This window comes from Sebastes fasciatus, chromosome 16 (genome assembly GCF_043250625.1).
Source record: "Sebastes fasciatus isolate fSebFas1 chromosome 16, fSebFas1.pri, whole genome shotgun sequence".
NCBI lineage: Eukaryota > Metazoa > Chordata > Actinopteri > Perciformes > Sebastidae > Sebastes > Sebastes fasciatus.
This window is the reverse complement of record NC_133810.1, coordinates 18,294,458-18,315,378: the sequence shown is the minus strand read 5'-3', so window position 1 is coordinate 18,315,378 and position 20,921 is coordinate 18,294,458. Positions and strand designations below refer to the sequence as shown.

General features: G+C 40.6%; 1 protein-coding gene across 8 annotated transcripts in view; it reads left to right on the top strand.

Moving 5' to 3' along the window:
* The window catches only part of dlg4a (discs, large homolog 4a (Drosophila)), an 81,649-nt gene that overhangs the window by 49,103 nt on the left and 11,625 nt on the right, over nucleotides 1–20,921 (top strand). For all 8 annotated transcript variants that reach the window (XM_074610859.1, XM_074610858.1, XM_074610856.1 and 5 more), the window contains exons 3-8: nucleotides 4,309–4,365; nucleotides 14,753–14,806; nucleotides 16,292–16,342; nucleotides 16,504–16,628; nucleotides 20,166–20,335; nucleotides 20,500–20,636. In XM_074610859.1, the coding sequence (XP_074466960.1) occupies nucleotides 4,309–4,365; nucleotides 14,753–14,806; nucleotides 16,292–16,342; nucleotides 16,504–16,628; nucleotides 20,166–20,335; nucleotides 20,500–20,636 (594 nt within the window). The remainder of the gene's footprint in view (nucleotides 1–4,308; nucleotides 4,366–14,752; nucleotides 14,807–16,291; nucleotides 16,343–16,503; nucleotides 16,629–20,165; nucleotides 20,336–20,499; nucleotides 20,637–20,921) is intronic.

Genomic DNA, 20,921 nt, shown 5'->3' with positions numbered 1-20,921 from the left:
GAGAGAGAGAGCGCGCATCGGAAAAATACTGCCAACTATCACCTGATGTTCTTATAACCTATTAACCCAGTCTATTATATGTATAGCATATGTAGGGTTTCTGCTATGACTACTACAGTGTTTACATAATTAAAAGCCTGTACTATATTAACTTGATGGAAACCTGCAAGCAGACAACTGCTTTATTTAGAGTATTTCAGAATAAAAGCATTGTGTTAATGAATGAATGATTCTGTGCACTAAAAACGCTAGAGGACTTTTATTTTGAAATCTAGATAGGAAGTGTAAAATATTGATGGTCAGTGACATATTCTACAGATGTCTAGACATGGAAACTGTAGTAATCTTGCTCATATACTGTCAATAGATCACCTTCACTGTCTGTTGCTGCTGGGAGACGCAGCCGAGAGGTAAGCGGCAAGCGTGAAAAATAGGCGAGCCTTCTATTCTATAAAATAGACGCACGTCTGACGTGCGTCTGACGCGCGTCTGACGTGCGTCTCATGCGGGCAGTGTGTCCACTCTAACCTGTTAACATGGACGCCGAAATAAAAAACAACACGCGACGTTGCCGTCACGCGAGCATGATGCGCGCTGTGTGGCCCCGGCTTAGGTCAAAACTAGTTACAGACTTTTCCAATAACATCCACATTCTATTCAACTGACTTTAAACAGCGTTTACTGTTTGCACCATGTGAAGGCTATAACACTAAATAACCTTCTATATTTTATCTTCTTCTATCCGCAAACGACCCTGTTACGATTCCAGCTGGGGACCTTTGTTGCATGTCATCCGTTTGGCAAGCACACTATGTAACTAGCCTGAGTGCTAGAGTCTAAAGCACTACATTCATCCGAAAAACCGATTAATGTGACACAGAGAAACACCAAAGCTTGAACATCTTTGACAGTGACAGATCAAAGATCTATAAGAATATGGTTGGTTCCTCGCTACCTTGTTGTCTTTATACCACAAGAAGCACTTGTGTCTTGTGTGGTTTAAAACTAGGCCACAAAAACGTTTTCTTCATATCATCCCTCCAGATATAACCGCTCGAGGTAATACATTTATGTAAAAAATACACCAGTTTTATAAGCCTAAATCATAGAGTCCCATCCCTCCTAACAGACACTTTGGAGATTTCCCCATTGCAAAAATGAAATTCGGGCTCTCAGTATGTCCGCAGATAATACTGAATCAAAACTTAAGAGTGAGATACAAAACTGTCTTATAAAACATTAATATATGAAGTGGTGGGGGAAAGTAAGTGAAATTAAAACCTACACCTACACTGAAGGAAAATTCCATCTTGAGGATATTTCTCCAATCACATGAAAGGCAGCATGTTGATGTTGTTCACAATGTTTTGGGAACTAGGATTGGCCCTATTTCTATTTCTGGAATACCGCCATTATTTATGAAGTCTTGTGCTTCTCTTTGGGGGGAGAAGTGAGTGCACGGTGAAATATAAAGGTCTGAGCTCACTTAGTTCAAAGTGAATTGTTTGCATCGCTTCATGTCAGCGGTCTGCATCCTTGAAAAGGTATTAAAAAAATACACAAAAGTAACTAAATCCTATAGGCTGATAGATGGCTGTGGACAAACACTGTTGGAGCCATTTAGTTTTCAGCCTCATGTCAGTGATTATGAGTATAGTGTGTATCCTGATATCTCATGAGGTACATGCAAGTATTAACATTTTATGCCTGATGAGTTATAATTGCACAAGTATAATACATTATTAAATCTGAGGATAATATGATGAAGATAATGTTGTTTCTTGTTGTTTATTATGATGATATTGAGGCTGATGATGATTGCTTTATCTGCACTTTGTGTCACCCCTTGCACTAGTATTGCTTCCTGACACAGTGTCATGATGACCTCATGGTGGCTCAGTCTTGACATTTTGGTTTTGTGACCCTGCTCATAATACTGTGTGATATGATGAGTAAGTTCAGTGGAGTCCCATGTGTTACTTTCACATCTCTTATCAGTTGTATGATTCGCTTTTCCTTTTCCACACCACAAAGCCTCCCCCCCTGCACCCATCTGCTATCTGCTTGTGTCTGGTTTCTGGCACCAGAAAGCTTAAGGGGATAGTTTGGGTGTTTTGAAGTGGGGTTGTATGAGGTACTTATCCATAGTCAGTGTATTACCTACAGCAGATGACGGTCTGCACACCCCCAGCTTGGGGAAGCAGACAGGAAGCAAAGCAATGTGCTGCTGTCGACGGGGCCGGCAACAAAGCGTATTTTAACCACCTAAAAAATATATATCAGTTTAAGTGTAAGCTATATTTAGAATATTTTCATCGCTTTTCCTTGCCATCAGACAGCCCTTTCCAACGGGGAACTGAAACCATTGTATCATCTATTCTTTCGCCAAAGCCACCAGACTCCATTGAATAAGCCTGGAATTTTACCTCACAGAACCCGGGAGTTGCTGGTCTACCACTGGCAGCGGTAGACCAGCAACTCCTGCGTTCTGTGAGGTAAAATCACTGTTTTTTTCCAATGGAGACTGGTTGCTTTGGCAAGAGCATAGATAACAGCTTCAGTTCGCCGTTGGAAACATAGAATGTGTAACTGTCTCACGGCAAGGTAAACCGGCGAAAATATTCTAAATGTAGCGTACATTTAAATTGATATTGATTTTTTTAGGTGGACCTTTCTTTTCAGTGGCTAAAATATGTTTTACTGCCAGCCCCGTTCACAGCAGTACATTGCTTTGCTTCCGTGCGGCAACTCCTGTCTCTTTCTCCACACTGGGGGCGTGCCGACCGTCATCTACTGTAGGTAACACACTGATAAGTACATCATACAACCCCACTTCAAAACACCCAAACTATTCCTTTAAAGAAATTGACTTGTAAGCACAAGGTTGCCTATTCAAACCTATTCACCTCCAAGGAAAGTCCTCATGGGGGTAGTGTGATTAGTGCTAGTTAAACATTCTTTGCTACTGTAAAAACTACTGCTGATGTGCCATTGAGCAAGAGTCCAAAATATCTCGAGCGGAGCCATTAATAGAAGGCCTTGTCTACCTTAAAAAGAGAGAGATGCACATATAGTATCTATAAATATCAGGATCAGCATGAATCCACCTCCCAGGTAGTCCTACTTGGATCAGCAAATACAGCTGTCCCAACATTCATACTTTAATGACGTGCTTTGCTGCAATATAAAACTTTTTCCAGTGGGAGGAAAAGTGTCTCCTGACATGTGAAAATGCTGCACTGCTGCTGTTTGTAAAATTCATAGGCACAGGGTGCATTGTTTAGACGAGTAGCAGCTTCAGCTGTGCAGGGTAAAAATCCATTCTGCTTTAACAGGCGTAACGATCCCACTGTGCTTTAATGGTTAACCGATTCTGAATAAGCAGTTTTTTATTAGTCCGTCAATAAGTTATCAATGACTGGTGGGCGGAAAGAGGTGCTACATCCTCAAGCATATGTTACGTTCTGTATTCTCTGTTCTACTATGTAACAGTCAGTGCATATCATCAGATTCATAAATAAAAGGCAAAGGCTTGTTTGTATAATTGTTGTGGAACATTTTTAGTGAATGTATATGAATATCTGAATATATTTAAATTCCTGTACAAAATCTATAACACTGATACATGTTGTAAAAATGCATGAGTCAGTGTTTGTGCTTTCCCCAAGTGTCCCCTTTAAAGCTGCAAGGATTAATCAATTAGTTGTGAACTATTAAATTACTCAGCAACTATTTTGATAATTGATTGATCGGTATGAGTCATTTTTTAAGAAAAAAGAAAGACAAAATTCTCTGATTCAAGCTTCTTAAATGTGAATATTTTCTGGTTTCTTTACTCCTCTACGACAGTAAACTGATCATCATTGACATTTTTCACCATTTTCTGACATTTCATAGATCAAACAACAAATCGATGAATTGAGGAAATAATCGACAGATTAAACAAAAATCAAAATAACCCTTAGTTGCAGCCCCTTTTACACAGATTTTATGCAACACTGTATATGTTTTCTATATGGCACACTGCTGAGTTTTTCTATGCATATCATATTGAAAGCATCTAGTCATTATAGATTTTATTAATGATATACTTCAGTATCACTATTCATATTTGATGATCTTGGTCAGTGCTGGTAACCTGGTTGTGAATGTGTGTTAGTGTGTCATATGAACGTATCTGCATTCCCTCTGATAAATGATGGAAAAACCAAATAAAAAAAACAAAAACAAAGCAGTACCCACTGTTCCTCCCTCTGTACCCATTCGTATGCCCGGCAAAATTACCCTCTCCCTTCTGTTGTTTTGCAGCCTGTGTTGATGTCTACGGGACACACTCCAATGTACACCTCTGCCGTTTCCACACTGGTAAGAGCACAGAGACCCAAGCCGCTCCGTCACCCTGAAAGTTCTCACCGGCATCATCATCAGTCACCATCATCATTTGTGTCCTCATTTTGTGTCTTTGCTGGATTTGGTGTCACTCAAAGTTTGGCTGTCTGACTGCAGACAGACAGCTGCCCCGTTCAACACCATTTCATCTGTTACTGCCAGAGCATGAGGTCATCTGTTTTCTGATGATATCAGTGTGTGTTCATACTCATTGTCATTCAAATCTCCTTTGTCTGACAGATTTGTTCCGCTTGACTATTTTTGGGCCTGATATCACATGACTGAACCTGAAAAGTTCTTAAATACTGTGCTTACATCACATTATTATATTAGATTCCTGTGTTATATTCATATTTATACTCCTATGGTAACTAGGACCATCCCCTCTTGGTCGATTAGCCGACTAATCGGACATTTTGGTCTTAGTCGACCAAGATTTCTTTAGTCGATTAGTCGTTTCTTATGCTTTTTCAAGCTGAATGACTTATTTCCAAGAAACTTATGATCACATCTCTGGTAAACACAGGATTTAAAGTGGTGCTTTTGTGTGATTGTTTGTGGAGAAACTCAGTTTTACAGATCAACTAATCGATTAATCGACAAAATCGCATGAGTGTTAAGAATTTCGTTGGTCAAGGACAGCCCTAATGTGAACACATCAAAAAGTATGCATTGTGGATCTTGTGTCAGTGTAAGGATGTATAAATGGTTTTGCTGGCAAATTTCTCCACAAACAGTTTCTTTTTCTATCCTGAAATATGCAAATTAATAGAAAGGTACCCATGATGCTGTGAGACATGAGTAAAGATGAAACTAACCCTAATGTATATCACTGCTGAAGCTTCAGTGGCATGTTGAAGATGTCATATAGCATGAGGGTCTGATAGACAGATAAATGTAATCTGTTTGCAGGACGTACTGAAACCTGTAGGTGTCAGTGTTACACTGTGCAGAGTGACTTTTCATAACCTTGAAAAGACGGCTCCGCTGCTCTCTCAATAAAACAGTTTTATGATCAGACAGGTTGCATTAGCCTCATGCACCATGAATAGCTCAAAAGACTTTGTCTGTCTTGAAAGGGAGACAAAATATTATACAATGGCAGAGGAACTCAGTGACATGAGTTATTCCCTCATTCCTTAAGAAACAACAACAATTAAATTATCATTTATAAACTCAAGTTGAATGGAAAACCTGAACGCAAACGCTAGTTAGAAGTGTACTTGAGGAGAATTATTTGTAAAGGGAAAAGATGGGATCGTTGGAAGCAGTGGACTAAAAAATCTGGCGTTCAGTCTTTTCAGTGTCTCCGTTGAACAAGTAGTTACACTTGTAACTATACATCATTCCTCATCATTGTCTGCTCGCCCTGACCTTGAACACACCCTGTCCGATAGTGCATTCCAATTAAACTGTTTAACATAAGCGGCATTCTGTACAGCGTAAAGTCATCAGTAATGAATACATGCCCTCACACATATACACAGACGTACTTCATTCTGCACACGCATGCATTCAATTTTCTACACTGGTTCGGTAAAGCATGTTCCAAGATGCACTGCAGTAACGCCTGTGTGTGTATGTGTGTGTGTGTGTGTGTGTGTGTGTGTGTGTGTGTGTGTGTGCATGTCTTTGCAGCCGCTGCCGTGCCCGTGTGCTTGTCATTGATGTGTAGGTGGTGTCGTCAGTCTGTCTCTTTATTGCTTTAATGGTGTGGGCTTTGCCAGTACCACTCCGGGCCCCATTGATTTATGGGTAGGATTGTCTCTGGAAGCGCTGCAATAGTTTGGCAAAGTAAGACGAGGTCTTTGGGTTATGTACATGATTTAGCGAAGAGGTGCTTTAGCTTCAAATGACATCGTTTTTTTGTTTTTTTTAACTTGGGGCATAATGTAATTAGAAGTGATTTTTTTTCACACAGCACAGAACTTTTGATATCGATCTGCGCTCACATTAATGGATCTTCCTACATCTTATATGACTCTATAAGTCTGCTGTACCATGTCCCCCTTTAGTATGGAGCTACAGAAATTGCTGTGATGGGTGTTTTTTCTTGGTGCTGTGATTACTTTGAAAGTGCAAAGCTCCAAATAAATGTTTTTATATACCACACTGCGCATAATATAGAGCATAAAAAGATTTCTATGCAAAGAGGCAAATGCTCCTCAAATCAATCCATCAATCCTCAAATCCTTTCCATGGTTCCGATGCGATTCAAGGACGATATTTGGCTCATCTAGAGCGATACGATATGAAACGATTCAATGACTTGAAATTGATACAGAAACATTTTTTGCCCAAAATTCAATCAGTGTGACTGTGAAATAATACCTGGATACTAAACAGTGAAGGTCAGGATTCATCAAAGTTTTTCTTGTAAGGGAATCAGAGATAAATTAAAAATGGATATAAACAAGTAAACATATGTATACAGTATATGTCTTTAGCCATAGGTGAGTTTTGGCCTAATTTCTTATCAAAATTGTTGGTGAGGCTTGAGTGTTTTGCAGAGCTAGCTAGCCCTGCTGCTGATGCTGCAGGAATGCTGCTACCTATCCAGTTACCTGGGCATTTGGTGTTAGCAATCCCATAGTATCTCAGTTAGTGCATGGAAAGTGTGGTCATGTTGCCGTTTTATTTTATCTGGCCTTTGCATATTCTGCAAACAGCGTGCGATTCATCAAGGACGTCTCCCTTTTTTGCAAAAGCCAAAATGTTTCCACACGCTGGATGTCAAACGCGGCTTGAAAATCTCTCGCTTGTCTGGCTCTTCTCCGCTATCAGCCACGCTTTGTTTTGTTGTCGTCTTTCGGAGATTGGCGCTGCTGGCGTATGTCGATGATGTCATACACAGGGAGAGTGAACCGGAGTAACGTTTAACATTTCTTTACTATTTAAAGTACTATAAAATACATTCATATAATGTTTGTCATGCTTAAACACAAGATGCAAATTCTTAGTATCGATACAATAGATTATTCACCTTGCAAATCAATTTTAGATCAATACACGTCCCCAATATACGTAGTTGGATCGTAGGAATATAAATGTATCCATCGATGTAGTAGATGAAATAAAATAATATTAAGAAAAGGGTTTGGACGAAATAAGGCTAAGCTAATGAGCATAAAGTCTTAAAGCATAAGTGTTGCAGAAGGGGCATTTCCCTGCCTTTGCAGTGAATCCCACAGGCATGTAGTTATTGAGCTAAGCTTGGCAGGATTCAGCATCCAAGATACCTTCATACTTCACATATAAACATAAAAGAAGAGTGTGTGTGACTCTGAAGAAACAGAAAAAAACACCACAATTACCCCCAAAACCAATCTAGTTCTTTAGACTTCCTTTCATTCTCTATATTTTGGACGAGGTTCACTCACACGTTATATACCCAGGAGGCAGCGCTGTAGCTGCTCTCCGTCTCTTTTCATGACATTCTTACGTTTGGCTTTATTCACTGTCAGAGATCTGTCTCAAAAATATCTTAAGGAAACTCAGCTGACAACATTACACAACACATTTAGCCATTCATCCTTGCTGGGAGCTGGGAGTGAGAACCAGCAGGCACAAAGTGCTTACTGGAGACCCCCACAGCCCTGTTGATGTTACACTCTGTCTCTTCTCATGAAAAAGGATGCAGATCACTTTCTCTCCTCTATAACCACACAACAGTACACAATGCTTTTCACACAGACAAAACACTCAACCCCTCTAAGATGTGTTTTGACAATTAGCAACAAAAAGGCAATCGTCTTTAACGTAAGGATTCAATTACTGTTTTTCTGTAGTGTTTCCCCAAGAGCTCCCCATTATACCCTCCCCTTTCTGCTCTGCACTCTTGTCTGCTTGGTATCTGGTTTCCATCTTCATTTTCTCCGTCCTCCATACTTTTCTTTAATAAATGTTTAAATATGTCCCTGCAGCTTCGGTGTAATTACAGTGAAGCAGCAGCTCAGGTCCTTTGGGAAGGAGAGGGGAGAGGGAGAGAGAGAAAAAAAATATGCATGCAAAAGGAGGAGGAGGAGGGAGCTGTTCATGCTGAATGGCGGAGTAAGACAGATAGAGAGGTCCTTGCAGTTGGAAGGGTGAGAAAATTAGATAGGTAGACGGAGGGATTTTATTTAACAAAATGAGAACGTCAGCTGACAGCTTGTCCTTCAGCATGTCCTTACATAAGTCTGTTCAGTGTGGATGCCTATGTGTGTGTGTGTGTACATATATATTACAAGCCTGTCGATCCATCTGTCTTTCAAAAAGAGAGAGCCTGAGTGAGCTGTGAGAGAAAAAAAACATGTGGATTTTAAATGGGAATTTTACTCTTCTTTTTGTAAGTGTGCCTTTGTAAGGCTACATTCACCTTTTAATAATTCATTTGAGGAATGAAAAATACAGCAAGCATACATGTAATTTCCTTTTCACACATCCTTTCTTGTTCTTTAGCCTCCTTTTGAGTGTTTTGCTGTCAATGGTGCTGATTTCATTGGCAGCAGAAGTGCTAAAAGGCTTCAGCAGGACTGTAATGAGAGTCCTCGTGAAGGTCTTCGATTGATTTTGCCTAAAAAATGTTCGGTTGTGATGAGGGAACTATTTACTTTTCAAATCAAAAGCAAAATTGCATTTAAGAAACTGATTTTGCTGGAAAATATCTGATTTCTGAGCCTTGAGAGAAAAAAAACAGAAAAAGAAAAACATGGGGCAAACTAAAATGATCTGATGTGGAAAGCTATATTTTTCCACCCTCGCTGCCACTGCTGTGTTTAGGTTTCACTATTCAGACTGACTGAATAACAGGGGCTCGCTGGCCTCCTGCCCCCTCTCAGTTTCAAGTGCTCCCTGGGACAAGCGAGGCCAGTTTGAGCTGCTTGTCCTTCTAAGTTCAGCCAAAGTATAATTCCTCCCCCTCTCACATCAACAGCGTCGACGTTATACAGAGAGACAGCTAAGTAATTGCCATCAAACTTTCCTGCTCGCTCCTCTTTTCCCTGAGCAGCGGGGATGGGAGGGGTACAGTACAGTAGCAGCAGAAAATATGAACTGCATTCTCGCGGAGAGCACAGACCAGGAGCAGGGAGGCACCGCTATCGCAGCCCACTGCTACGGATGACGAACACTGGAAGGATCTGTTAGCGAATGCTCATTTTTTAATCTGGATGAAGACAGGACAATCGTGTCTCAGATAATAACGAGTCTTATCAGCAATGAGTCATTTTTATAACTCGAGCCTTGGGTTGGAGGATGTTATTGGGCTTTCTCTTATGAAGTCTCCAGCATCGACTCAGCGAGAGGAGGACACTAATTGGGCTGTGCTCTTTTTCTGTGATTGTGGATCTAAAATTGTATAAAAGGTGTATCCTGTGTGTCTAAAGCATGCTTTCTTTGGTATTATGTTGTTTTTTTTTCAATTGAATGGAAAGCAAAGCGTGTGTTAAGTTAAAATCTTTTAATTGAGGCAATCTGGACGCTCCGTTGTTTCTGATCAACTGTTATGGCTGGGCCTAGACCTGATGGCTCGCTTTGCAATAATGCTTTTGTGGTATTGTTGAAAGCTTCTAGAGCGCACTCCAACTCTTCTAGCCACACGCTCGGTGGGTGCGCATGTCACTTTGGGAGGTGAGCAAGGTTTGCTCCCAGTATACATCAGCCACGATTTACATTTCGGCACTGAAGCAGGATGTTCATGTCCGTGTGGTATGCCAAAAAGATGGGCTGCCGGTTCCTCAACAATGTACGGAAAGCCAAGAGACATCGACATCATAAGATGGTAGGCATGTTTTAAACATGTTTACTCTTTTTTTTTTACTACCAATATATTTGGGAAATCTTGATGATAGTGCCATTTTGCTTTGTGGCCGAGAGGTGACACTTGATGAGAATGTTTGATTATATTATTATGATGGTACCAAGGCTTTGTTTTGTTTACTGCACAGATAGAAAACTCAAGGCTGCACTTACAGGGCCCATGATAGATATTTTAATCACAGTGAGCCTGAGTAATCAAATCTGGAAATACTAATCAAATCCTGCTCAAGCTGTGTGTGTGTGTGTGTGTGTGTTGGGGGGGGGGGGGGGGGGGGGGAGGGGGGGGGGGGTGATGTTTGTGAGTCCTCCTCTAATGGTGCATTTTTTTTCATTCAATATTCCAACAAACCGGGAGCTGTAGGTCACCACCAACTCCACAACCCCATAACCCACACACATACACCTATGCTACCACCTTTTCCTGCACTCCACAGATACACATGGGATTTTATAAGAAGCCAATAAGTGAGCAATATGCATGTGATAGTCCAGATTAACCTCTGTCACATCCTCCAGCACTAAAGAGGCAGCTAATTCACCAGCCAGTCATCCAACCTGACACACATCTTCACGATACAACACTCTTCACATAAATCTTGTCCTCATTTCCATTTCTTTAACAGCCTTGCACATATTCCAGTCTGGATTATTTAGTACCATTATCTGTCTGTACCTTTTTCCCTCTTAAACAGAAGAGCAGCACTTTGGATACACATTAAAATCATGCAATATTACCCATAATGCTTGCCAAAAACAACAATATATTCTTTATCAAATACATGCCAATGTGTAGTTTGACATTGCGTATATTTCAATAGAGGTCATTATCTTGCTTATTGACCGACCAGATGGCTTTCACGTGTTAAAGGCTTTCCAGCTTCTGCAAGGTGTGCAGGACATGCAGCGTTAAAGCCTCTCTAATGCAACCTTTGGTTTGTATCCAGTGCTGCCAGCTCACTCACACGTGACATCATCCCCTCTGATGATATTGAAGTATTCTTTGCACGCTTAATCTCGACAGGAGAGGCAAAGACGGTGGCTGGTGTTTTAAGTATCCTTAGGCTTAACAAAAACAGATGGATGTCGTTATTATCGGCGTTATTTTAACTCATTCGACTAGAAATGTCCATCAAACTGAAAGAGTCTAGAAGCGCGAGCGTGCACAGAATGGGTCATGAGCCTCAGGCAAACATGCACGTATGCAGGCACACGTGCACAGAGCAGAGATTGATCAGATCGAACTGAAAGTCTTGTGATTCACATATTCAGGAGGGAGCGTGTACAGTACAGAGGCTGAAGCGTCTGGTTTACTAGCCAATACTATTCAACTCTTAATGGAAAAAGAAATTGATTTAAACACACTGCTTCACTCTTTTGCTGCTCTGTTTCTTGCCTCAGCACAGTGCATGCTAGTCGAATATTGATATGTATTCTGTTATTAAGGAAAAAGGTTAAATCTCACAATAGTCACACGAAACACTATAAAATCTGGTGATCAGTTTAATAAGAAAAATCTAAATAAATCAGTTTCATTTGTCTTGGAATATATGCATATTTTGGCACTTAGCTTGCTGGGTATAAATCCATCGAGAGGTAAAGGTCTGAGTGTGGATGGATGGCGGTGCTGCCTGTACAGACATGGCCGAGGACGGGTTAGCTGAATAGGTGGTGCTAAAATATAGGTGGGCAAGAGCAGCCAAACACTGTAAATCCTAACAACCACCACGTCGAACGACTCGACAGAGCAGAGAGAGGGAGAGAGGGCTCTGTCAAAATCCCTGCAGGGAAACTGCCTGCACTGGGCTTAGATTTCTGCTGGCTATACTCATTATTTCTGTCTCTAGATAAGGATGAATTTGACGTAATGTTCAGCAGCACGGCCCGTTGGACACAGCTACACGGCGGAGCTCTGCACAGGCACTGTTATAATCGAACAGTGTGCATTTAAAGACGAGCTCTTGCATTGTGTGGATGGCTGGGGGAGAGTTTTATGTCTTTACCTCATGTGGTATATGTATAATGAGTATTTTCTCTTTACAATGGCAGCTATATTTAGTATCATTCAACTTGGTTAATAATGAGAAAAGGGGCTTGGAGCATATGGTGTTGATTAAAGAAAGGTGTTTTTACAGTACAAGATTGCCCTACTCTGTCAGCCCTGGACAGGCCTACTATTCCATGTGAGGCGGTTGAAGCACTTTTAACCTCCCTTCTTCACTCAACGTGTTTTTACAGTGCCATTTTATATGTTATAGCAGGAAAATAACTAGGGATGCACCAATTTATTGGCCGAACATCAGTATAGGTATATCTGTATTTTATTTTTCGCCCTCTTGACGGCAATCAGCCTGTCGGCAAATAAGATCACATTCACTGATGGCAGGAGCCGATGTTTACATTTTATGTTGCATTCATTTTGTGTCGGCTAAATGTTGTTTTGTTAGCTGCTGATTAAATTATATTGAATTTATGTTTCACAAAATTATTTTGGTGGGTTACTGAAAAATAAATTCCTCTCATTGAGTAGGTAGTTGTATACAGGCTAAAAGAGCTTTTGAAGCAGTTATTTTTTTCCATATGAAAGGTTATTTTAAAAGTTGTTTCATAAATTTGGATGATTTAATTTGTGCTCATTCAAGATATGAATTAAGGGCTGAATGACTTTAAGAGTGAAGGGAGTTCAGTTATTTTTTATAATGAAGATTTCTTTGTTTCCCTGGCAGCAAAGGGGGAATAAGCAGCAAAAAAATAAACAACAACAAAACATCGGTATCAGCTATCGGCCAAATGTTTATTTCAAACATCGGTTGTGGTATCGGCCAATTATTTTGCAATCGGTGCATCCCTAAAAATAATTGAAATGTTATTTAGCATATCCTCACTGTTAATGGACAAAATAATGGAAATGTCTATCAGTATAATGCAATTAAATAAACAGCACCACAAACTGCAAACATATAGTTGTATAAATACCTCTCTAAAACAGTTTCAAAAACAGAACATTATAACCATGAAGGCAGGATTATTGCAGGACTGTTGCATTAGTTTTAGCTAGGTAGGTGTACCTAATAAACTGGCAATACAGATCACTGTAATAATCTATGCAAAAACAGTGAGCGTTTCTTCTTTAAGGTTCCCATGACAACATAAATCTCTTAGAGAGAGTAACAGACCATTGCATCACATAACCCATTACCCACATTGTAAGAATGTGAAATTGTTTGTTCTTAAAAGCTGAGAAACTGTGTTCAGTTTGGTTGTGTAGTTGTTTGTTTCTATGTGTGTGTGTGTGTGTGTGTGTGTGTGTGTGTGTGTGTGTGTGTGTGTGTGTGTGTGTGCGTGTGTGCGTGCGTGCGTGCGTGCGTGCGTGCGTGCGTGCGTGCGTGCGTGTGTGTCAGAGCTGTCAGGTCTGTGAAGGTCAGCGGGCTGATTTTATGCTGCTGTTTGCTGTTCTGTGAGCACTTCAGATGCACAGCGTCTCTCCCATGCTAATCAGCGTGGCACAGAACAGTGACAGAAAAAAACACAGGGGTTTAGATGGGGAGTCAGACCATGTTCTACTGTACATAATGGTGTATTTACATCCTCCGACATCAGATACCTTGATGATGTGAGTGAAAGAAGCCTGAAAGAATGAGAATATATCATAAAGAGACTATTGTGCAGAGGTTAACTGTGAAACTTTAGATGAGTCCCAGCAGGTAAACCCAAACCACATCAATGCCAAAATTCCTGTCCTTTCATTGACTTGCTGTCTCGAGAGGTTTGTTTTGAAACGACTGGTGGGCGGGAGGCAGATGGCCACGTCCACAGTATTCGCTACATAGTCATTTACAGCATCAGTACCACCAAGCTATACTGTAATTCAACACCAAAGACCAAGACTGTCCATGACAGAGTGAGCATGCAGCTTTAGCCGTTGATGTCTAGCTCTGCTTTACCTGGCAATGTGTGAAACGCAAAGTGTTTCCATACTTTACTGTATGTGTAGTGTTTACCACTTTAGATTTAACATGTGAGGGTTCAAGTCGTATCCACTCGGACACTCCGCTGTTTTGTACTTCCTCATTGCGGCCAGCTGCTGTTTGTTTTGGTTGACCAATACGGAACGTATATGACGTTGCATTACTCTGACTACGACAATAAAAGTGGTAACGTCCTTCTACCTCCACATAGACGCAAATGAAGCAAATATATCACTTCTAGCATTGAAAAATGTATTTGAAAATCGTGAAAAAAACTTTAAGATACATAGGTGAATTAATTTTTTTCCAACCCCTATAGTTCAACCAGGAGACCAAGAGTTTGGAATTACCATTGGGTCTAGCATGAATCATTTCTGTGTCCATCATGGGTGAATAGTAACATCCTTTCCTCCTATCCTTTAGAGTGACAATCACAGTAGAATGAGTACAGTGTTATCACAGCTAAGAGCTAAAATGGCCATCAGTCTTGGCTGTGACTGCACGATTCAGGGATATACTGAGAGCTGATCCATGAGCTGCCTCATCTTTGAGTTTCTGCCATTATTTCTTAATAATGTGTCCTTTCTCTCTGCCTCCAGGGAAATACTCCTCCGGTGGTGGTGAACACCGACACACTTGATGGCTCCCCATATGTAAGGATTATGTTTAATCTTCCCTTTATTGTATTGTTATGTTAGGCTCAACTTAACTGCCTTCATATTCAGTCTGTATTATCAGTAACGCCATTCCTTTCCCAGCATACAGGTAGGCATTGTTTTAATCTGAAATAATAAAAGTAATTAATTTTACCCCTTTTAATTCAAATGAGCTTTCTTTATATACATTAGACTGAACGGAAACATTATTTAATTTGATTCAAAGTTCTTTAATGACGCCTTTTCTACAATGAAAGCCTTGAAATACCTTGAACATATTGTCATGAATTACGAGGATTAGAGAATGAAAAGCCTCTATGTTCCCACCACAGACCAGTATTTCTGCACCACTACAGCACTAAGAAAAGTTGTTTTCTAGGTCAGACACCGAAAACAGTGAAGTTCTTTAAATTCCCTCTTCCTCTGGGACTTGCTTAATTGCAGAGAGGTAAAGCTGATGTGAAGCCGAGTTGTTCAGCCAGAAGGCGAATTAGACTAAAAGAATGGTGTTGCTATTTTCAACCAGGCAGGTAGCACGCTGGTCCGTGCGTACAGTACGTCAAAGAGGGTTCTGGATCTAATTTAGTGGACAGAACTTCTGGTTGAGAGATGATATAATTAGATTTTGGTGCTGATGATGCTGCGTTCAGGAGCTGAAGATGGGAAATCCCCCAATCAGCACATGAGTCAGTTGATGAATAGCAACATATGATGATCAAGCCCAGAGGGCAAATACTGAATCAACATTAGCTAACTTTAAAATTTAAGGCCTTTACAGTATTTTTTTCAAATATTTGTCATGAGTACATTCACACAGAACGCAAAATGTTTTATGTTGAAAAACGTAATTTTTTTTCAGAAAGAGGTTGATTTTTGTGAGCTTTCACACCACAAATAAAGGCATCAACCAATCACGTTGTGCGGAATCGATATTCACAATGTACACTATAGTGTAGAACAACCATGACAACAACATGGAGGCTTTGTAGTCCGAACCAACACAGCAAATTTTATTTCTCCTTTCAACGTTGACAAAGGCAGCATTTACCAGATCCTTTCACAATAAAAGCCCTAGACATATACTCATTAACTTAAATTCACTCAGAGCCTTTGGCTAAAAGAAAACTCAATAAAATAGCTTACAGTAGCTTAGGCAATAACAATTTACCTCAAACAGACTGCCAGATGTTGCTCTGGGTCAATATGATCCCGGTAGGTGCCTGCATGAATCTATTCAAACCTTTTATTGAACAAGTGTTGCAGCTGTCGCAAATTCGCATCACTGTCAGTATGAATAGTTTTGATGCAAAATAGTCGCAGATGTTTGTGACGTTTATTCGTCATGTTCCCATTATGTAAAGGCCTTTAAACTGATATCTTTGCTTGTAAAATCATTTGTACAGTTAAATAATTGTTTAAATAATTGCAAAATTCCGTAAAATCCAATTTTCTTTAAATGACACTAACATCCCTTCCTTACAGGTGAATGGGACAGAAGGGGAAATCGAATATGAGGAGATCACACTGGAAAGAGTGAGTCTAAGAAAATCATCTTTTAAACTTGATTTCAGACATATTTACATACAGTAGACATGGTTTCAACTATGACTGTCTGAAAATCTCTAAAACCACAGTCGAATGCTCCTGATGAAGTGATGTGAATAATGTGTTTTTGTTTGTATTTGCTGCTGCAGGGTAACTCAGGCCTGGGCTTCAGCATAGCAGGAGGAACAGACAACCCTCATGTGGGCGACGACCCCAGCATCTTCATCACCAAAATCATACCTGGAGGAGCCGCGGCTCAGGATGGACGGCTGAGGTAAAAACCCTTAAACAAAGCCAGCCTTCATGCATTCATGTTCCCACACTCCACAAATATAAAATCCAACAATCATAACAGCCCATGGGCCCATTAGGCCGAATCAGGTTTCAGATGAAAGAAACGTTGCTCTCCTGTCCCCATTTACCCGGCCTTTTCTCTCCACCTTCCTGCACATTTTCTTTTGAATTCACTGATTCAGACAGCCAGTCACTTTCCTACCAGCAAACACACTTAGAGAAACAGCCAAAGTAGAACCTCACCTCTTCCTTTTAAGTCCAAAGTATTGTATACACAGAACTACAGCCTACTGACTGTCCAGCCTGCTCAGCATCAAAGTTACATCAGAGAAGACCTGCCTGTTTACTTCAAGATCCGAACGTCTCTACCCAACTAATATTATCTATACTTTTATAGGTCTTTCGACCATTTTCCTTTACCGTTTGTATTTGGTCTAAAAATTTGACTTATTCATTGTCGCTTTTTTGTTTTTTGGAGGTTCAAAAGAGTCTTGTACATTTATTAACATTTATATATCTTAAAAGTGATCATATTTCAATAACATATAAATAAGCCATGTACAGAGGCATCCTCCTCTTTACAGTTGACCTATAAACGTCCATCTGGAAAGACTTCAGAGTGTAAAGCAGGCCGGGAGAGAACGCTTATATTTGCCTGTATGCAATGGAGTTTTTTTTTTGGCCTTTATTGTCTGCTATGTGTAATATATCTCAAATATCTTGAGGAAAATGCTTTGATCCTTACTACTCCGCATCGGAAAAAAACAGAATTCCTTGAAAACCTTACCAAACCTGCAATTTGTGGGTGTATAATTCATGTTGCTTTAAGGTGGTTTGAAGTATTTTGTCTATTTGATGATTCAAACACAAAAACATTCTTTCTGCCTTCCACATCGAGTGACTCAGTGGCTCCTATGATTTATGTGGAAAAACCTTTGAAAAGCAGTATAAAGAACTCTGTGAGGTTTATGAACGTATGGTTTAATAGTGCTAATTTGGAACATTTTATACAGTATGTACATAAATTGTTCTTTATAGCTGAATAAAGGTTGTATGTAAATCCCTATGAGCATAGAGCTACAAAGAACATTAAAGGATGCTCTATGATGGAGTAGTTGCACTAACATTGCCAGCATTCCAAAATATGTTACTGTATGATAAAAATGTGCTCTTCTCTACATACAAAAAAGATATAATATTGCCTCACATACAAAATGCAGCTCAGACTGTGTCAGTGTAAAATTCTCTATATGAAGATGTCAGCAGCCATTGGTTCCCTTTGGAGTTCACTTTAGTGATCAGATCAGGTCAGTGAATCAGGAGAGACTTAATTGAAAATGAGGCTTAAGAGTAATTAAATAAATGTATTTGACATAGTGTGCACAATAGGAAAAGTTGAAGAAATATGTGAGGAGTCTTTGGTGATTAGACCCCACCCTGGTGTCATCATTATAAGGGGGTAGTCATGCCATGAACTGTATAAATATTTCCCTGATGGAGTCTAGTCACTGGTGGTGGTGAAGGGGTGAAGAACAATGGCTGAAAATTAGGGGTGTAAATCACCAGGTTCATCACGATACGATATTATACTGATTCTTTGGACAACGATACGACATTTACCGATATCACAAAGTCTGCCACGATGCGATTTTGATTCGATTCAGGGGCCTGCGATCAATATGACACGATATCAAATGCCATTTAAATCACTTCACAAAAAGCACATAAATATAATTTGAAAATGTTATTACTGCGCTCTTTCATGCATTTAAATGAAAAAAAATCTATTCTTTTAAATAAAAAGAATAAAAATAGACCTCCTGTTGTTGGAGGTCTGGTTGCTGGTCAATGCTGGTGAGCCGCTTGTCAATAAAAGGAGAACAGGGGGTCCACCTTAATAGCCCACTGTAAGTGAACCTGAGCTGAATTTGTTGCTAACTTCAACCCCATTTCACTTAAACCAGCAGGTAGCAAGCAAGACACAGGAACTTGGCTTGGGTCTTGAGGAGCTTTAGCATTTATTCACAGACAAAAAAAAACTGTAGCTTAACCCAGTGGTTCCCAAACTTTTTCATGTCAAGGACGCCTAAACTGACACAAATTACACCACGGACCCCCATTTGATAAGATTTTGTCTCAGGGCTCCACTGTCTGATAGGATTTTTGCTTTTAGATGTTTTATTACAGAGAGTGTATGAAACCCATGACCAAAATAGTCATGCATTCATTCATTCATTCTCTGCTACTCACCATCACACCCACACTCTCTCTCTCTCTCTGCCCACCGCACCGTCGCTAACGTTACGGCGCTAAGGTTACGCCGCTAAGGTTACGCCGCTAACGTTATGCCGCTAACGTTATGCCGCTAATGGCACTCGTTTCCTCGTCATGATTCCACGCCAGCTCACTTCCGTGCAGAAAGCATAACCGAAGCGCCCGTGAGCGCCGCTAGCACTGTGTTTAGAAATGAGGTGCACCCGGACGGAAATGGTGAAACAGATGTGCCATGGGAATTTCAAAATAAAGGTGCATCCTAAAGATGATGATATGTATCGATGTTTTCACTTTGCATTGATGATATTGTATCGTTGATCATTCGATTGATATATCGATCCAGATCGATGGATCGTTACACTCCTACTGAAAATGTGGATGAATGTGATGTGGAGCAAGACTTCTGATGAGCTCAGTGGATGTGGTGGTTGTGATGAAAATTGGGGGTGAATGGGGTGGAGGAGGGTTGCATCGATCTGACACTGAAATGACAGCTGACAGCAGCAGAGAAAGGAACAGATTTAAAGTTTGACAGCGACGAGATGATTGGCTCACAGAGGTCGTGGCAAAATCTGATTGGTTGAACTGAAGAGTGAACGCCCTCAGAGAAGAAGAGAGAGAGAGAGAGAGAGAGAGAGAGAGAGAGAGAGAGAGAGAGAGAGAATGTAAATAAATAGAGCGAGCATGAAGATAGTCTTCCTGATTGAACTTTCGCTAAGCTTCATTTGTTAAACCTCTTGCAGCCCTCGAGAATTATTTCAGTCTTACAAAATTTTACACCCTATAATTTTCACGGCCGTGAAAATCAATTTTAAACACATGACTGGAATAGTGATAAGTGGAGTTTTTAGGCCCTTGGAGGAAGAATGTGTGCGTCTGAAAATAACTATTTCATCAAAATCTTCTTGCTTGAAAATCAGCTTCTCTTCGGCACACAGGCTGTCACTTGCACTTCACATATCAACATCTTCAGGAACGGTTAACGCTAAAGAGAGCTATACTGCAGCTAACCCTTGTGCTAGATCAAGCAGAAGGGTTTTCTACCCTCGTTAATATTGGATACTGCGAGTTGGGGGAAAAGGCCAGATGTCTGTGGTGAAACTGGATCCCCAACACAGCTGTAGCTGGAGACTGACTGCTCCTGACCTCGTCTGGTGGAGGATTACACCCGATTTCTTCACCAAAACAAACACTAATTCTGTATTTTTCCCTCTTTCTCTCACCGTCTCTCTCCGTTTCTTAGTGTGAACGACTGCATCCTATTTGTGAATGATGTCGATGTGAGGGAGGTGACACACAGCCAAGCTGTGGAGGCCCTTAAGGAGGCAGGTGCTATCGTCCGCCTCTATGTCCTCCGCAGAAAACCAGCAGCAGAGAAAGTCACCGAAATCAAACTCATCAAAGGGCCTAAAGGTATGTGGAAGTGTGGACTGGTGTACAGCATCGACGCCTTTGTGTGGGCTTAAGGATGCTTTATACCCGGCTAAGCTGTGCCCTCTGGATTTAGCAAATCTGCTCTGTGTTAACCCTACCTCCTTTGCTCACTCTCTGCCTCTCTCATCGCTCCCTTTTCTCAGGATTAGGTTTCAGCATTGCTGGAGGGGTGGGAAACCAGCACATACCAGGAGATAACAGTATCTATGTCACCAAGATCATTGAAGGCGGAGCGGCTCATAAAGATTGCCGTCTGCAGATCGGGGACAAGATCTTAGCGGTTGGTCATGGAGAGATATACACCCACACATATATACATGTCACTGATCACCTCAGAGTCTCACCTTTTAAGCACACATTCACAAGTGTGTATACAAGCAGCACTGATGTATCAAGAGCCAAGATAAATTACAGCTGTAATTTTCATGGCCTGAAATTACTTTCATTAATATGTTAATAGCTGTATAGGATGTGATAAATGTTTAACAGGAGTGCTGCCACAGTGAGTCTCAAGCAGCGTTACTGCCATCTGCTGGAGGACAGAGAGAGACTGCAATGTAGCAGC